General features: G+C 36.7%; 1 protein-coding gene across 3 annotated transcripts in view; it reads right to left on the bottom strand.

The window, feature by feature from the left end:
• Nucleotides 1–963: 963 nt before the first annotated feature.
• RBM25 (RNA binding motif protein 25) overlaps nt 964–18,974 on the bottom strand; it is a 53,127-nt gene continuing 35,116 nt past the window's right edge. For 2 of the 3 annotated variants that reach the window (XM_049113669.1, XM_049113670.1), the window contains 12 exons: nt 17,673–17,726; nt 17,344–17,427; nt 13,540–13,826; nt 10,961–11,183; nt 10,547–10,636; nt 9,855–9,928; nt 8,219–8,369; nt 7,082–7,406; nt 6,430–6,704; nt 6,004–6,102; nt 5,007–5,054; nt 964–1,395 (listed from right to left, as the gene is read on the bottom strand). In XM_049113669.1, the coding sequence (XP_048969626.1) occupies nt 1,303–1,395; nt 5,007–5,054; nt 6,004–6,102; nt 6,430–6,704; nt 7,082–7,406; nt 8,219–8,369; nt 9,855–9,928; nt 10,547–10,636; nt 10,961–11,183; nt 13,540–13,826; nt 17,344–17,427; nt 17,673–17,726 (1,803 nt within the window). In that variant the 3' untranslated portion in view covers nt 964–1,302. Of the gene's footprint in view, nt 1,396–5,006; nt 5,055–6,003; nt 6,103–6,429; nt 6,705–6,852; nt 6,927–7,081; nt 7,407–8,218; nt 8,370–9,854; nt 9,929–10,546; nt 10,637–10,960; nt 11,184–13,539; nt 13,827–17,343; nt 17,428–17,672; nt 17,727–18,974 lie in introns of those variants that run through there. The other variant, XM_049113671.1, reaches the window with a different exon arrangement.

The following is an 18,974-nucleotide window of genomic DNA, read 5'->3' as shown; positions in this document are numbered from 1 at the left end:
CACCTCATGGTCCAGTGTTAAGAACAGTGTTTCAAATTCCTTTTAAGATGTAAAAAAAAATCTCGTAACTCAAGCTCAGTTATGCTTTTTAACAATCTGCCCTTCCCCCCCAAACTTAATAATCTTTCTTGTAAATACTCAGACATGGGAATAACTGCACCTAATTTGTGTTAAGAACTGTTTAAACCCTGTTACAAAAAATTAGTGGTAACTGCCTTAAATGATTTACTATATCCTTAAAAATAAGATGTAAAATTCGCAAATTGCCATTCTAAATTCCTATTCTATTTTTTCAACTTTCCTAGTCTGTATTGCCTAAGTTTACCTTTTGTTTTTAAAAACGATTTTTTTTTTCATTTATGCTTCTCAGATTAAGGTTTTTTTTAAAACAAAGGAGTACACCAAAATAAAGCTAGGAACCAAGTAGTGCAAAAATGCATCATATAAAGTTCCCTGGAATCTAAGGATCTGTCTTAGTTCTACACAATGAAATTAAGGGGAAAACCATTATGATTCACACTCCCTTAAAAAAAAGAGGCTGTAGCGGTCAGCGATCAACAGGAAAGCCCCATTCCATTCACCAGTCTGTTGCTTGTCACAAGAGAATACCATGCTCTGGGAGACTAATAACCTAATTATCCCAGACATTTGGATTGGCACAACACCATGTTTCCTTTACGATTCTACTCTTCAATAAGGAAATGTTTAAGGGAACTCTCCAAAGAAAATTAGGGAAAAGACAATTATACATACATTCGCACAAACACATTCATACAGAGAAATAGTAGGAATGGATTGTCTGCTAATCCTAGCACTCTAATTTTAAATTCCATGCCTTCAGGAGGGCTTCCCATTTTTGATCAAGGGGTAGAAAGGGTTAATAGGTATGATGGGAATTCTTTCAATTAAAATCATTCATGTAGGTTCCTATACAGTACAGTTCAACATTAAGTGCAATTCTGCAAAGAATTGGGGAGTCATTTTAATATTTACAAGAAATAAATCAGCAGAACAAGATTATATCAGATAGGCTGTGTACAGTAGCTGCGGCTTATAAAACATACCAGTAATTTGTACCTGGTGAGTATAAAGAGAACCAAGGTAGGATTCAGATGTCTTTACAACCAAGGAAGTACACAGGGCATCAACAAATTAGAGGACAAAAAAAATTCACATTTTCTACATTAAAAAAAAAATTACAGATCTCACAAATGTCTTTGAAGACAAAGAAAAAGCCAAAGTCCTCTGAAGGGTGGGAAAGAAGAAGGAATCTCAAACAGAACTCTAAATGTAAAAAGAGTTTTACTTCACAAGACCAATTTTCTTGGCTTCTGTTTCATATATTAATAATCTCCACATTTTGACTATAAAAACTTCTGCTTCTTCATCAAGTACCTAGAAAAGAAAAAGAAAATTTCAAAAAACAGTAACACATGTAAGATAAGCAATCATCAGCATCACCCAATAGTGACTTGTATTTTAAAAGGCTTTTATTTATTTTTATTTTTTTAAAAGATTGTATTAATTCATGAGTGACACACACAGAGAGAGGCAGAGACATAGGCAGAAGCCAGGGTCCTGAGATTTCGGGATCACGCCCTGAGCTGAAAACAGAAGCTCAACCACTGAGCCACTCAGGCATCCCTTATAAAAGGCTTTTTACATTGACAAGCATTTATTTTCAACAAAATGACTCGAAAGAAATCTAGTGTGATGTATTTAGTATGTATAAATTACCCAAAAAGTGGAGGGGGATGCATTCAGCAAAATTCCATGACTTACTTAAATACTGGCACAATACTTTTACCCAACTTTTATTCTTTTACTTATTACTTTTAGTTTTACAAATAAGATATTTATACATGTATCAAGAAACTATTTCCTAAAGAAAGCATATTTATTATAAAAAACAGTAATTTAAGCAGAACTAGTTACACAACTGCAGTAATTTAATAGTATCTTTTCTATCCCCAAAACAGCTTTAAAATTGTAATACTTATCCAAGTATTATGTATGTGACATTGGATTAAATATTAAATGTGAATATATGCAAAGCATTTAATACGGCATCTGGCATAGAATAAACAGAGTACGTGAACACTATTTATCACCAAAAAGGACACAAGACTACTAAATAAATTGCCGGTCTTTTCCCCTGGCAAATTGATAAACCAAATTATCTTCCTATCCACTTCACCTTCCATGAGTTGGGTACATTATATTGTCCCCCACTATTCCTGCCCTCACCCTACATGCAGACTTGGGCCTCTACACCAGGGTTACAGTGAGGTAAAATGAAACAGCATGCTTCCTTCTACAGGAGGCAGCTATGGATAAGCTCCAGGATATCACTGCCATGATGAAATGTGGCCTAATGTTGCCAGGGCTCTGGAGCAGCAATTTAGTTTAGGAGTTAAGAAAACCTGATCTCTATCCAGACTAGTCTGGATCACAATATTAAAGACTAGTCTGGATAGAGATCAGGTTTTCTTAACTCCTAAACTAAATCGCTGCTCCCACCTTATTAGTTATGTGCTCTTGACTGAATCACTTAGCCACAATGAACCTCAGTTTTCTCATATATAAAATGGAGGAAATACTAACAAATGGTACTGTTCTATTACGGGAAATAAAAGAGTTAATAGGTACAAAGTGTTTTGAAGAGTGTCTGGTACCTAAGTGTTCAGTAAATACCTAAGCAAAACCTGAAAATCTGTTGTTTTGGGGGTTTTTTTTGAGAAATTTCCCTACATTCCTCAACAATGACAAATAATTAAAGAACTTTTAGTCAGACTTTTATGAGCCAGAGTTTAAAAGAACTATGAGCTACAACACCAATGTGAAAATTGTACCTTGGAAATAATATAGATCTAGGCATAAAGTATAACCAAAGTTAATTAATGTAAAATGAGGAAAGGTACAGTTTGAAAAAGTCAGATTTTTTTTAAAGAAAAGTCAGATTTTTAACAAGATCAAAATACTACTTAAGCTAAAAATTCAATCTCATTTATTCAAGAAATATTTAGAGAGTGAGCTATTGACAAAACTAGCCAGTTGAGTGGCTTCCTCCCACTCTGATGAACAATGAGCTAGAAAATTAAAACATAAGTAACCAGCAAAGAGCCTAACTATACTCCAAATGTCAATATTTCAACACATCAACGTGGATTAACTGACACGACATCTTCAGTGACAGAAACTGCAACTCTGCCAAGGCCAAACATTCGAACATTGCTTAAAAAAAAATTCCTAAACTCCAGCCCAACTATAAAAAACCCTCTCTCAACTCCAAGGATAATTTAAAGAGACTGGGAAGGTCAGGGAAGTTCAAATTCTATCTGGGATCTATTCACATTTCATCTTTCATCTGAGGATCAGCATTATGAAGTCAACAAACTTTTTCACAAATACTTTATCAGAATTTCTAAACAGCATCTGCATCAGGCTGGCTGGGCAGCAGAAAACTAATGTTACCTTACTTTAGACATCATATAGTGCCTGGACACAAAATATCTGGACCTAGAGCTTCCTTTGGTTGGGCACTCCACTACACCCCTTTCCTTGACAACTCTGAGGATGGAAATTTAAGCTCTCAGAGGCACTTGTCATCTTCTAACATGCTTGCTGTTTTCTTCCTCCCTGACTGATCTTCCCACTCTGCCCTTTAGATTCATTACTCTTTATACTAACCACTCTCAACTTCTTTGTTTTTTCATGTATTTACTTTAACTAAAAACTTGTTGTGTCCCTGAAAGCCCCTTAGCCACTCCTCAGCTTTCTCAGAAAGTTCCTTACTTTCGAAGCCTTAATCTCACAGGAGGGGGAGCTGCTGAATCCTCCTTGTTTCTCTTTATAAACATACCCTCCACTGAGGTTCATGAGATCTCACTATACTACCTTCCGCTCAAACAGAGGCTATCCAACAAATATGTAGTCTTTATGCCACAATAGATAAGCACGCTGGCTGTTTCCCTTTCTCTCTCCAATTCCTGTCCCAACATACAGAAGTTTCAATTTCTTGTCTATGACCCAGGTAGAAAGTTCACTTATAATCTAAATAATGACATCAGTTCTACCCCAGAACTTTCTCCCATGGCCATATATGTACCTCACCATCATCTGGACCAAACTAACATTTGTATTCTTAAATATTCTACTCTCTCACTGTAACCACTCTTTAAAACACACCTACCACAGCTTTACCGGAACAACCAGCACCCTGATTCACATAACCCGCCAGCCTTATTCCAATGTTACTTCCTTCTCTTCCTAGCTTTGAGTTCATAGGCCATTCAACCACTCTCACCTCTACTGTCAATTCTTTTCCTCCTTTCCTCACAAGATCACAATATTAGAGAAATGCAACCACTGACTCAACTCTAATACACAAATTAAATGCAAGTGGGGATTTGATGTTTATTGATGACCAGTGGATACCTGTCCAAGTGACAAAGTTATACAAGTCTTATCAAGACTCAGTTTAGACGGCAATTCGTGTGACACTTTTCCTAACTGCCCTTTATACTGTCAGATGCTCCATCTCTGCCCCTACATCTTTTTTACATATCTCCATGAATGCAAGTCTGGATACTATTATAGTATAGTATTGTAGTAGATCTCCCTCTCTGCTACTTCTTTAAGAGCAGATGTTCCACCTTTTTATGCTTTTGCAGCTTGTTCAACCCAATACGCACTTAATATTTTCTCAATGTATGGACAGATTCAGGATTTATATTTATATATATAAACACACCAAAGGTGGAGAAGAGGAAAGTGTTAGTGTTGTCTAAGGACATCTTGATGTGAGTGCTTTTAACCTCTTTAATGCAGCGCTCACTTCACAGCACATATACTAACTCCTTTTAATGCCGACGCACATTTTAATTAGGGCTTCTAAAAAGAGTGATTCTAGAACCAAGATTCTAGAGGTAAAAAATTAACCAAATATAGAGAAATTTAGTTTACAGATATTAATTAGAATATTAATAAGTTAATTTCTGACTTACCATGGCAACGTCATCTAAAATGCTCTGAGGTGAACTATGAGCCATAACCTAAAAGAAACAAATACTTGTCATTTGGAAAATAAATGAAAAATTAGCAATATAGTCAAAAAACTTTAAAGTACCCTCAAACTAATAGAGGAATTTTTTGTGGCTGAAGAAACTTTCTATAAATTTCTTAATTCCCAGAATCCCACTCTCAATAGTTTACCATGACAACCTGGGATCTTAATCACTATACTGTGTTCTAGCTCAAATCCAGAGTTACAAATTCCAATGCTAAAATAATTTTGAGTAGAAAGGGCAGCCTAAATTTACTATTCTTACTGTTAAAAGAAATAGTGGTAGAAAAATAAGCATTTTCTTAAACCGCAATGAGTTACTCTTTTAGAGACATACAATGTTTCTACTATAATAACTATCTCATTAAAGATAAAACTTTGCCTTCAGGAAACAATGGATATGGTATACCTTAATGGGTAAGAGCACAGATGTGGCTCCCACAGATTGTTGGGAGGTTTAAAGAACATAAAATTTACAAAATGCATATTATCACAGTACCTGCCCAGAACGAAGCCTGGCACACAGCAAATCAATCAATAAAAATGACTATTATTGTGCTATGAAGGAAACTATTTTGTTCCTGTTCCACAAGATGGATGACTGACAAATTGGTAAGACAAGCTATCAACTGTCTCCACAAAAACTCCCTTAAATGGATTTCAGCAGCATTCTAACCATTAAGACAAGGAGGTGGCAAGGCATTCTCAGGAGTAGGGAGAGAGCAAAACTGGCAGCATTCAGCAAATCTGTCCTCCTTGACCCCCCGAAATGAAAGCATGATGTAGAGGTACGAAATAGAGTGGAGGGCTTAAGTAGCCATGAAATATCTTAACTGAAATTAAACTATCATAGAATTGGCTTTGTAAGATTTTTTATTTTAGAGTATCTAATATTTTAAAGTAGAATACAAATGTTGGGGATGGAGTAAAAGACTAACCTTAGAACAAACAAAATCAACTAATGTAGCTTCTTCTTCACCTATGTATTCTATAATTTTCTTATTAATCCATGGTCTAATCCGTCGTTCCATCAATATCTGCAAAATAAAGCACAGTTATTAAAGAACTTTTAATTATTTTTACTAGAAAGTCTACAGCCTCATGGTTTTTAAAACTAAAATACAGTATGCTCTCAGTCACAATAACTAAGACAGGTATGTATTAAGATACAATTACTTGCTTCTAATTGATGAAGACTTCAAATACTACCAAGAATTTCCCCAATCATCTACCTGAATCCCAAGCAGGTCAAGATGCCAGCCACATTATCATCTCTACCTGTCATTATTAATACAATCATCTGAGTTTGTATGCTATATTCAAAAACCACTTCAAAAAATGATGAAATATAATTTGCTACTCACAGAATCCACAATAGACCAATCCAGAGGATAAGCAAAGAGCTCAGGTTTGGCCGTAGGGATTTTCTCAATGAGACTCTTAATGTGTTTTCGCTTTTCTTCAGTGTTTACAGTGCCTTTGGCAGCATTTTTATCATCTTCACCATAATCCAAGGGAACTAGTTTCCTTTTTCGGGGTACGTCATCACTGTCTTCATCCTCAAATTTGTTAAAGACACTATCTACGGGGAGTTTCTTTCTCTTCACAGAATTAGGTTGACCAGGACTATTGGAAGCACCTATAGTAAAAATACTGTATTAGCATGATGACTTAATTTTCAAATGTTAATACATTTTACAACCCACCATCCCTCAAGAGCAGTGCATAATATACTTCCACAAATCTCAGAGAAAGATCCCAACTGTAGAAAATAACTCACTACTCACAAGTGCTAGAAAATTTAACTTTTCACTTCTTCTCAGAACTTGAGGCAGCTGCAGATATAGGAGCACTAGTAGAACTATGAAAACAATCGTGAGCTAGAAAGGCATTTTTGAGTATTTTTCTACCTACCTACCAAGCAGCACATAAGTAATTTTTCCTTAAGGCAAAAACTAAGTATATATTGGGTGGGGGTGGAAGGATAAAGGAAAGAAGGAGAAAATGCTAGCGTACCCAGTTTAAGACTTAGTCCTATTTTTGGCCTATGCTCCTCAGGTTGCTGTTGATCTGGTGAATTTTCATGAGGAATGATAATACCACATGGAGACTCATCCCCAGGAGTGTTGGGGGTTGCATTGCCACTGGCAGAGGAAACAGATGGGGCAGAACTGATGGGCCTCAGAGTTGGTTTAAGACAGGGCTTTTGCTCTGGCTCTTCTTCCTCTTCCATGGGTTCCTCTCGCTTTTCTTCTTTTTCTTGCTTTTCTTCTTCTTCTTCCTCTGATTCGGGTTCTTGCTTTATTTGTGGTTGTCTGCGCCTTTCAGCCTCCTGTTCCATCTAAAATAAAAAATTAATGTTACTAACAGGCCACAACAACATCCAACTCAACCAGCTGTTATATGTTATACATTATCTTTCAGAAAAATCTGTATTTTTCACTAGGAATAATGAAACACTGCCTCCTTCTATAATCGGAAAGTCTGTAGAATATATTACGTACACTGAAAATGCTATTTTCTTGTATTCTTAATATTTACATATAAAACTATTTACACTCTTCAGATAGAACAAATGCAAATACATAACAGGTGGCTTATTTAAAAGGGAAAGGTATGTTTTTATATTTTTATTGAAGAAATTATAACCAAGTTTTATTTTATTTTTAAAGATTTGTTTGAGGGCCACCTGGGTAGCTCAGCAGTTGGGCGTCTGCCTTCGTTCGGCTCAGGGCATGATCCCAGGTCTGGGGAGAGTCCCACATTGGTCTCCCTGCGAGGAGCCTGCTTCTCTATGTCTCTGCCTCTATGTGTCTCTCATGAATAAATAAAATCTTTTTTTTTTTTTTTTTAATTTTCTTAAGTAACAGAAAGACTCAGGGTGGCAGCAAGAGAAGGAACTCAAACTCCAAAAGTCATGAAATATCAGAGTACATTATAGGAAGGACAGGTTTCTAGAAAAGTTTTTATTAGATGACAGTCATTTAACTTAGGTTAATATTTCACAGACATAAATAAGACGCGGGACAAATCAACTAATACAGATGATTTACATAATAAAATACTAATATCCTCCACCCAAACAGCAAGATACATGGAGCATAAACTGCATTTCCCTTATGAGAAAATGTTGTGGATATTACAGTAACTCACCCTCTGGAGCTCTGCATCTGGATCTGGGTGCCCTTCAGCCAGAAGGCGCTGCCGGATTTCCTCTAGTTCTTCTTTCTCTCTCTTCCTATCCCGTTCATCTGCTTCCATTTCCTTTTCCCTATCACGCAACCTTTTCTGAAGAGCGCTTCCTCTGCAAATGCAAATCATAACAGGCCTTTATACTAAGATCAACTATTATGCCTAATGTCTCCAAAGGTACCTTCTTTAAATACTAAAAGCTGCATGTTAAGAGAATGAAAAATGCCTCACTGCTCTGTATCTAGCAGAACACCCAAGACCATGTGCTCTCTACATATTGCTTAATAAGGAAGCATTGTCTTGTCATTTATCACAATGCTTCATTCTCAAGTCATTCCAAATAAGTGTCTAAAACAAGGAGAAAAGTAATCTTCAGATGAAATAAGGCTCTCATTTTGTACTCATTTCACACAGAAAGCCCAACATACAATTTGTGTTTTCTTGGGTGCCAAGTTGTAAAACATTACAAGGAGTAGTAATACCATGAAGAACGGTTTTCTATCTTCAATTCTTTCCCTTATACAAAGTCCTTAAAGCAGCGCAGAATCAACAGAAAGCAGAGATTCTCTCTAGCTAGCAGTATATCACATCTCAGAATTCTGAAATTATATACTGCTACTGACTTTATGATTGAATAATTTTGCTGACTTTTTAAATTTTCTATAAAATCAAATCCTCGGCGTGCTTTTGAAGTTGCTAACTCTAATGTTTTAATTATGTGAGGTATAGTGTACTAAAATTATATTAAATGCCTTCACTACATTCCCTGGATCATGTCAGATACATTAAGTTAAAAAGAAAAATCAGGGCAGCCCCGGTGGCTCAGCGGTTTAGCGCTGCCTTCAGCCTAGGGAGTCATCCTGGCGACCCAGGATCGAGTCCCACGTCAGGGTACCTGCATGGAGCCTGTTTCTCCCTCTGCCTCTGTCTCTGCCTCTCTCTCTCCCTCCCTCTGTGTCTCTCATGAATAAATAAAATTAAAAAAAAATTTTTTTTAAAGAAAAAGAAAAATATTGTCTATATGCTCAGAGAAATTATAGTTTTGAATACAGAAAGAATAGGGCCAACAACTTTACCATATTCCTACAGTGCTAGAATGAGTAGTTTAGAAATGCCATGGGAACAAAGACATGAGGGAAGGCAGGCTTTACAACCCTCACTTCAGGGCAGCCCAGGTGGCTTAGCGGTTTAGGCCACCTTCAGCCCAGGGCGTGATCCTGGAGACCCGGGATCGAGTTCTGCATCGGGCTCCCTGCATGGAGCCTGCTTCTCTCCCTCTCCCTGTGTCTTTCCCTCTCTCTCTGTCATGAATAAATAAATAAAATCTTTAAAAAAAAAAATTACACCTATATAAAACACATGAAAAAAAATCAATCTGTTTTAATACTATTGTATGGACCAACACCGCACAGAAGATAGAATATTGATCACTTTCCAACAATTCTTCCCCACACTCCCAAAAATAGCATAACAAACATGGAGGTGATTACAAGGTAGAATATGAAGATTTTCTTTCTTATTACACTGAACTCACACCCTCTGGTAGGAAAAATACAGCTAATAAAAGTATGAGCTCATAAAGCAAGGCTTATTTTACCTGTAATATTTGGGATCATCTCTATCATCATCATAATCTTCTAAGAATTCTTTTAGTCTTTTAGCTTCTTTTGCCTTTGAGAAAATGAAAGACAAAGTGTGCAAAATTAACATAAAAATCATGTAGTCTATCTCATTTCTTGGAAACAGTTTTCTTATCCATACCACTTGAACTTTGTAATTATCATGTACTGAGTATATTAAATTGAAATAGCATTAGATATTTAAAAAATAAAATAAATAAATAAATAGCATTAGATATATTTTATCTTCTAATTTTAAAACAAGTCAGATTTAGGACTGCTCTACACGCACAAAAAAAACCCACATTGTATTTCTTCTCTGGATATATCAAAGTATAGTAAGGATTTTGGTAGACTGGAATTTTCTGAAGATTACATGAAATATATAAAAATTAAATTATCTAGGGAGGCCTGGGTGGCTTAGCTAGCTGGTGTCCTGACTCTTACTTTCGGCTCAGGTGATCTCAGAGTCATGAGATCAAATCTCACTGGGCATGGACCTTGCTTGACATTCTTTTTCTTCCTTTGCTCCTCTCTCCCTCAAATTAAATGTCTATAATACTAAGAGTTCATACATTTTAATTATAATGTTACTTCTAACTAGTCAATGGACAAGAATTTGATCAGATTTTTATCTGAAAAATCGCTTGTCTGTAACCTAGAATATTACCATTTCTCTTCTTCTTTCTTCTTCTCTTTCAGCTTCTTTCTCATATTCCCGGGTTTTCTTCCGTTCTCTAATTTCCCAATTCTTAAGGCGCTAAAAAAGTAATTATCAAAGCTTTACAAATGCATGCAAAGGGCTCTAAAATTTTTGACTAACCTACTGAGTAGCAAGCTTTAAGAATAAAAGTGCTTCTCGGGGCATCTGGGTGGCTCAGTCAGTTAAATGCTGGACTGTTAGTTTTGGCTTGGGTTATGATCTCAGGGTTGTAAGACTGAGCCCTGAATGTCAGGCACCATGTTCAGTATGGAGTCTGCTGGAGATTCTCTTTCTCTCCTTCCCACTCTGCACAAGTGGGTGCGTGCTCTCTCTCTCAGATAAAAAATTAAAAAAAAGAGTAAAATCATTTCCTCAATTTACCTCTTGGTAAGCAGCTTCTTTCTCTCGGAGTTTTCTTTCAAGTTTTCTTCGTTCATAAGCATCTTCTTCATCCTCTTCTCGGTCCCGCTTCTTGTCTTTCTCTCTCTCTCGTTCCCGTTCCCTTTCTCGCTCTCTCTCTCGCTCTCGTTCTCTTTCTCGTTCTCGTTCTCTCTCTCTCTCTCTTTCTCTCTCCCGTTCCCTTTCACGATCTCTGCTCTTTTCTCTATATAAACAAAAAGATTTTAAAAGTTCATCAGACTGTTTTCCTTTAAAAACCAAGGGAGAGGGGATCTTGGGTGGCTCAGCGGTTTAGCGCCTGCCTTTGGCCCAGGGCACAATCCTGAAGTCCCGGGATCAAGTCCCGCGCGCGTCGGGCTCCCGGCATAGAGCCTGCTTCTCCCTCCTCCTGTGTCTCTGCCTCTCTCTCTCTCTCTCTAACATAAATAAATACATCTTTAAAAAAATAAAAAATAGGGATCCCTGGGTGGCGCAGCGGTTAAGCGCCTGCCTTTGGCCCAGGGCGTGATCCTGGAGACCCGGGATCGAATCCCACGTCGGGCTCCCGGTACATGGAGCCTGCTTCTCCCTCTGCCTGTGTCTCTGCCTCTCTCTCTCTCACTGTGTGCCTATCATAAAAAAAAAATAAAATAAAATAAAAAAAAAAAAATTAAAAAAAAAAAAAAATAAAAAATAAAAATAAAAACCAAGGGAGGACAGCCCAGGTGGCTCAGCGGTTTGGCACCACCTTCAGTCCAGGGTGTGACCCTGGAAACCTGGGATCGAGTCCCATGTCAGGCTCCCTGCATGGAGCCTGCTTCTCCCTCTGCCTGTGTCTCTGCCTCTCTCTGTGTCTCTCATGAATAAATAAAATCTTTAAAGGGGGGGGGAGTGAAGGGGATCCCTGGGTGGCTCAGCAGTTTGGCACCTGCCTTCAGCCCAGGGCATAATCCTGGAGTCCTGGGATCAGGTCCCACATCGGGCTCCCTGCATGGAGCCTGCTTCTCCCTCTGCCTGTGTCTCTGCCTCTCTCTCTTTCTGTCTCTCTCATGGGTAGATAGATGGAATTTTTAAAAACAAAAGGGGGGGGGAGGTCACCTGGGTGACTCAGGAATTGAGCATCTGCCTTCGGCTCAAGTCATGATCCCAGGGTCCTAGAATCAAGTCTTGCATCAGGCTCTCCAGAGGGAGCCTGCTTCTCCCTCTCCCTATGTCTCTATGTCTGTGTATCTCTCATGAATAAATAAAATCTTCCAAAAAATTAAAAAAAAAAAAAAAAAAAAACAGAAGAGAAAGGAGAGTAACATATATTACAAAATAATACACAAACTCACAGGCCAGAATTTACCATTTGATTTCTGCAGAATTGTAAACTCCACTATATTTTTCAGGATGACCCAAATATAATTCTAGTCCCAAATTCTGAACTGCACTCTAAATTCAATGTTAATGGCTTGTCGGTATCTCGGAAAACAAACCAACCTGGATAGAAGAAATATGAGGGACTAATAAACATGTTAAAAGACAGCCTACTTCACTAGTCATCAAGGAATAAAAGGTGTTGGTAAAAGTATGGAGAAAAGAGCATGTTGCATGGATAAATTAGAACTATACTGACCAGCAAAGTTCTCAAATATTTAATTCAGATTACTAAAACCAAACTGCAGAATACATGTAGCATGCCATGAATCTAATCAAATACAGACATATTTGTATGTATATAAAATATACTATTTATGGATTAATATCTGTAGTATAAGTATACACACATACTTTTGACATTTATACATTCAATTAATTGTATATATGGCAAATTCTGAATAATTGTTACTCAAGAGAATAATGATTATTTCAGGAGCAGAAGGAAGGGAAGGATTGATTAGTTAATTCATTAATTAATCCAGTAAAGATTAACGACAATGGATTTCTAGTTCCAACAACTGGTGGACTAAAAATGGACCTTCCTTCAGCTACAATCAGGTAAAAATTTGCAACACAGAAATGTATTTATCTGAAAACCAGCTTGGGGAAAAAAGGTGAGCTTTTCTTCTTTCCCCACTTCCTTTATTCATTTTTGCTTTACTTATTCCTAAAGAATTTGAGATGATTCATCAAACATTCAATATAATTAAGAAAAAAACTTAAAAACAAGATAAAATTACTAGGAGTCCTAAATTGAGAGCTAGGAGGTGAGTTGTGGCCAATCAGTAGGCTATAAGACCAAGTAAAGACGATGGGCTAAACGCAGTGGCGCTAGAGAGGATTTCCAAGGATGCAGGCCATCTTGGTGGGTAAATAGTAAAGATGCCCACCAACTCAGGAAGACAAGAGGGAATCATGTCTCCCAAACACTAGGTGGACAGTAGTTGTGCTCTGGGTTTGTGTATAAACTAGCTTCAAACTATTAACCCTGAAGTTGAGAACTGATAGTTGAGCCAATGTTTACATGTATGAGACAGCAAATCAGGCATGCTTTACGGCTTAAGTTGTTCTTTTAGCACACAAATATAAATGGTGTGGAGAGTGCCAACCTGCAGTTCTACCAAAGTGATCAGCACACAGTAACTTCCACCAAGCCTTACCTTGATCGACTCCGATCCTTATTCCGATCTGAGCTCCTTTCCCGGTCCCGGTCCCGGTCTCTCTCTCGGTCCCGGTCACGGTCTCTTTCTTTGGTCCGGTCACGATCCCTATCCCGTTCTCGTTCCCGCTCCCGTTCCTTCTCTTTTTCTCGTTCACGTTCTCTTTCCCTTTCTCGTTCCCGTTCTCGCCTTTCTCGTTCCCTTTCACGCTCCCTCTCTCTTTCTCTCCGTTCTTTCTCAATTTCCTGTCTTTCTTTCTCCTTTTTGCCTTTCTCTTCTTCCAGTTTCTAGAAACCAATAAAAGTGCTTTTAGAGTTAATTCTGTAGCTCCAGTATTCAGATATTTCCCGGCGCAATGCCCAATACGGGGAACAAAAACAACCAAACCACTGGTACTTTAATATTAAGTACTTGTGGTTTTACTTGACAAATTAAACTGAAGCAATCACAAGACTAAATAGATTGCGTGCAAACCCATATACTCTACACAGACCAGGAATCTCCAATCTTGGATGCTGGGAGATTGTGTCAAGTGTGGCTGGTCACTCAATGATTACGCAATAACTAAAGGACATGAGCAATGTGGTGATTAGTAATAATTTCTAGAAATACAATCACTTGGCTAAAATGTAATTCCCCTCATTATGAATTTCTGTAAATCAGTGTGATTACTGATTTACTACTGATACTAAATGTAACCCCAGACTTCCCATTACCTCCTGGTTATTTACTACTTGAACATTTTAAAGGGGATGTGAGAGTGGAGAGTCGGGTCACTGCAATACAACTACAAAATCTTCTACCCTCTGGTTTGCCCACCCTCCAAAAGGTAAGCTGAATTCAGCCAACATTTGCCCTATTATCTAAATGGAAACATTTACTCCCACCATTACAAGATGGACAGTCAACCAAATACAAAAAGTTTGAAATCACTCACTTCAAGCAAAAATGTACATAACAGTAATATTCTCATTTCACTTAATTTTAAAAGCAACATATTTATGCCCATTATACCTATAAGACAATAAAAATATATCAACAGTGATAAATTCATCCTTGGAAGGAATGATTGCATATGAACTTACAGATGCTGTGCTAGGACATGGATCGCCAACACTGGATTAACCTTGCCTACAAGCTATGTTTCTGGGAGGAAGAGCAAGTACATGGTTCACAAATAAACCAAATAACAAAGTCAGACCAAGTTTGTACCCTGACAAGATTACCAGTGTACCACACGGTTTCTACACAAACTCAGGAAAAAAAACCAAAAAAAAAAAAGAAAAGAAAAAACCAAAAAAAAAACCAAAAAACAAAAAACAAAACCAAAAAAACAAAACAAAACAAAAAGCCCAAACAGGAAAAACAAAACAAAAACAAAATACATTTATCCCTTTGGTTCCATGTTTAGTGTCACCAAAATGAAATTTAAACTGCAACAATAAAATGTGCATTTTTTTTGTCTTTTCTCAGTCATGTAAAGCATTTAAAACAACTTTAAAAAGCATTCTTACCTGTTATACTTTTTCTCTTGCTCATGGATCAGAGAACTGATAGAGGATTATGAAAGAAAAGCTAATGCATGAGAAATCAATATATTCAGCTGCTGTGCCAGTCTATATCAAAGGAGAATGTAGGCAAAGCCAATACTGAATACACTGAGGTTACAAAGAAAAGAGAAAAGAAATGATAGCAAGAGGACAGAAAGTGAAAGCTTTTTAAAGGGGCAAATTCTACTTTCTGAAACAGTTCTAATGCACTATAAAATTTTGTATTGTAAATGAGGCTAGACTACATAAAACTTACCTCAGTGTCATACACTTATAAAGAAATATTTATTTCTGAGATAACAGATACTTACAGATTTATTTTAGCAGTTCCAATAATTTGTAGAATTTAACATTTTACTTTTGCTTATTCATTGTACTATTTATTTCTTAGTAGTGTATACTTCCACTTATGTAAATAATAATTTGTTTCAGAACTCATTTCAAAAGTTTTGTTCTAAGTAAATGAACAAGTGAGTGAATCTGGTCCACTAAATGCATTTCTAGAAGACTATGTATGCGTTAAGTAGATGCACACATATGTACATATATATTTTTTAAGATAAAGACTAGAGAAAGAGAAAATGAAGTGAGTCTAAAAAGATTTATGGAAATAATGAAATAATGAAGAGGAAAGGACAGAAAAAAAAATCATAAATCTTACCTTATTCTCTCTTCAGACTCGTCCGTGCTGTAAATGGACGCCCCCTGCCACGCTGATACCCTGACAGTCCGTGGTTATTTAATAAACTCATACCAAAACATGCAAAGGTTCACTGAGCTCATTTTTTGTTACTGGAGTTTCAAATGTTCCCTTTACCATACCACCCAACAAAAAGAACTGTTTTCCATCTTTTTAAAGTACATTTTGGAAATTCAAAACATTTCCCCCCCATAGTGAAGTCTAAGGCAGTCAAATGCCTGACAGCTTCTCACACTCTGAAGCAAATATATATCTTTTGAATTAATTTTTTAAAAACACAATTTTCTTACCAAATACGTGACAGGGTTTAACAAATAACAACAAGGGGGTAAACCACACACACAACTGTATACCATTTTCAAGCTTACTCAGACCCTGAATTTGAGTACAGAACCTGACCAAAAATATTCCTCGAAAATGACTTCCCACAGACTACCTTTTAAACTCAATTAATTTGGGAAAATTACATTTGTGCTTTTAGACATACTTAATTTCTGAAAAAGCACTGTGTATGTGAGCTAGGGCTGGGCATCTGGATAATAAGTGTTCAGCAGCACTGATTCAATGGCATTGTCAACGTGGGATTTTGAAAGCAGTAAGAAAAAATAAGATTATATAAAAGAAAAAAAGAACACTTAACATTTCACTGAGTTAAAGATCACTCAGTCTTTAGAGTAAGAACCAGTTAACATCTTATTATCTCTAATGTCAAAATACATTTCATGCAGTGTTTCCATTTTACCGTCCATAAGCATCACCTTCAACACCAGCGAACATTCACAGATGCACTGTCATTGAGAGAAGCTTTCAATAGGCAAAACTCGTGAGTGGGATTTACTATGCATAAATACCCATTTCCAAGCCAGTTACCCCTTTGCATATTTTTCTGAGGGGGCATCCATAAATATAATAAAAAACAGAAGCTCATACTTACATCCTATTCCTTGTTACTTTCCAAGCTGAGAGTTTCATCTTGCATTAGTCACCATATGATCTCTATCATAATGGTGGGGGTCAATGAATAGATTAGCTTTATGGGAATTTACAGTTCTTCCATGCATCTAAAATTTGGTAAGTCTGGTAACCACTGACCTACTTTTTAAAATCTCCCCCTCTCAACTTAAATCTACACAAATATAAATCTTAAATTTTAATCTCAGCTCAAAAGAAAAGGTTTTCCTAAGATCAAGTTAAATAACTGCCCCCAGAAATACACTACAGTGTAGGTTATCCTGCTGCCCCACTGAATCTAATTTAAATCTGACCTTGATGTTTATGTTAAAATCTAAAAATAAAATTATCTTTTATTCATATTAAAGTGAGATGACTGCAGAGTAGTCAGTAACTGAAAAAACTAAGAACAGTATGTCCAGGACCACTTTAATATGGTATTGGTTCTTCTGTTTCTTTGTCCCTATCTAAATATTAATTAACCTATAAAAAGCATTTAAAATTATATTCTAATGTAAGGTTGAATTTTTTTTTTTTTTTTGTCTGTTTGCTTTGGGTTCTGTAAAAAGTCTAGATTGGTATCAAGTAAAACAAGAATACTACCTTGTGTGTGTCTCTGAATTTGCTGATCTCTCGGGATATCAGATCTCTTTTGTCTTCTTCCATTTCTATAGCATTTATATCCTCCTAAAAAAAAGATGGGGGGGGCGGGGGGACAGGAGAGAATGCGTTAAAGATCAATCTACATCAACACAAAGACATTAAAATTAAAATTAGATATTCTGAACTATTTTACAAAAAAGATAGAAATAAATAAAACAACTTATATAGTAGCAAATCTAGTGATCTAATTAGTGAGAAATCAGATGAACAAAAATCACAAGTCTGGCCATTAGCATCAGTTATTGTCAATGCCTATAATGTAAACGAACCTTAGTGATGAGTGGGTAAGGGATCAGTGGGGCCACTGGAAATCTGCGGAAAATCTGCGGAAAAATCCACAAAGATTAAAAAAAGAGCAAGAAAAAAAAAAAGAGCAAGAGTTTATATTATTCTGCACAACAATTTACTGTATGCTTATAGTGTAAGCAATGAAAGATTTCTGTGACATTTTCTTGATTTCAAATTACTTAATAAAAAAGATTTCACTTACTCCCTTTAACAACCCTCCTGTCACCCACCACCTCCTTACCCTCCAACTCTCCCAGGCAATGGAATAAGGAAAGTCTCACACTAGCAGGGTTTTTTCCTTCATCCCCTAGAAACAATCATACCAATAACATTTACCCATAATTCCTGTCACTGAGTAGGATCTCTTTGATCCTCTGCTCCCAACCCAAACCAAACAAATATTCTAGTTATTTTCTCCTTTCTCATTAATGTTGGAGACGAAGAATGACTCTCAAACCCCAATTATCCTATACCTGACAGACTACTAATTCCCATTCCCAACGACTGGCATTTCACTAGACAAGTTTTTATGACCACATGAGGAAAAGTAATAAGCCAAGCAATAAAAATGTATTTGGCCACAAAGCAAATTGAAGATGTCCTAATAAGACACTCAAATTCAAAATAAAATGAATCTTAACTACCCCTTGATATTAAAAACCACAGTCTATGTTTTACGGTACTTTTTCCAGGGCATATACAATCCATGAACACAATATACTTCCAATATTTTTAAAGAATATTCCCCACAATTTCTCTAAATTTATTCAAAAGAAATGACTGTAAAAAAACAAAACAAAACAAACAAATATTTTGTGTCACCTGGATGGCACAGTGGGTTAAGTATCGACTCTTAGTTTCACCTCAGGTCATGATATCAGGACTGTGAAATCAAGACCCTGGTCATACTCCAAGCTCAGTGTATAAAAACTGCATGAGATTTTCTCTCGCTCTCCCCTCCCCCTTCCACTCATACTCTCCCTCTCAAATAAATAAATCTTTCAAAAAAATGTTTTCTTCTTCTAACCTGGACTCCCTACTATTCAGTTAGCTTAGGCTGGCAAAGAGTGCTAAAAAATATAATACACTGGGGAGGAGTGTTTCATCTTGTCCTACTCTTTCACAGTGCTCCAGTGAGACGTTCAACTGTATTAATGTCCACAGAGGGAAAGGAGATGCACTATGAAAGAAAAGGTGGTTAAGAATTAAAGAATGGGTAAAAATCTTCAGTGAAGGATATCTGGTGTTCTGCTTGGAGGAGGAATAGAACAAGGTCAGGAAGT

The sequence above is a fragment of the Canis lupus genome, chromosome 8 (genome assembly GCF_003254725.2).
Source record: "Canis lupus dingo isolate Sandy chromosome 8, ASM325472v2, whole genome shotgun sequence".
Lineage (NCBI taxonomy): Eukaryota > Metazoa > Chordata > Mammalia > Carnivora > Canidae > Canis > Canis lupus.
Note: the sequence above shows the minus strand (reverse complement) of the source record. Positions and strands in the feature narration are given on the sequence as shown.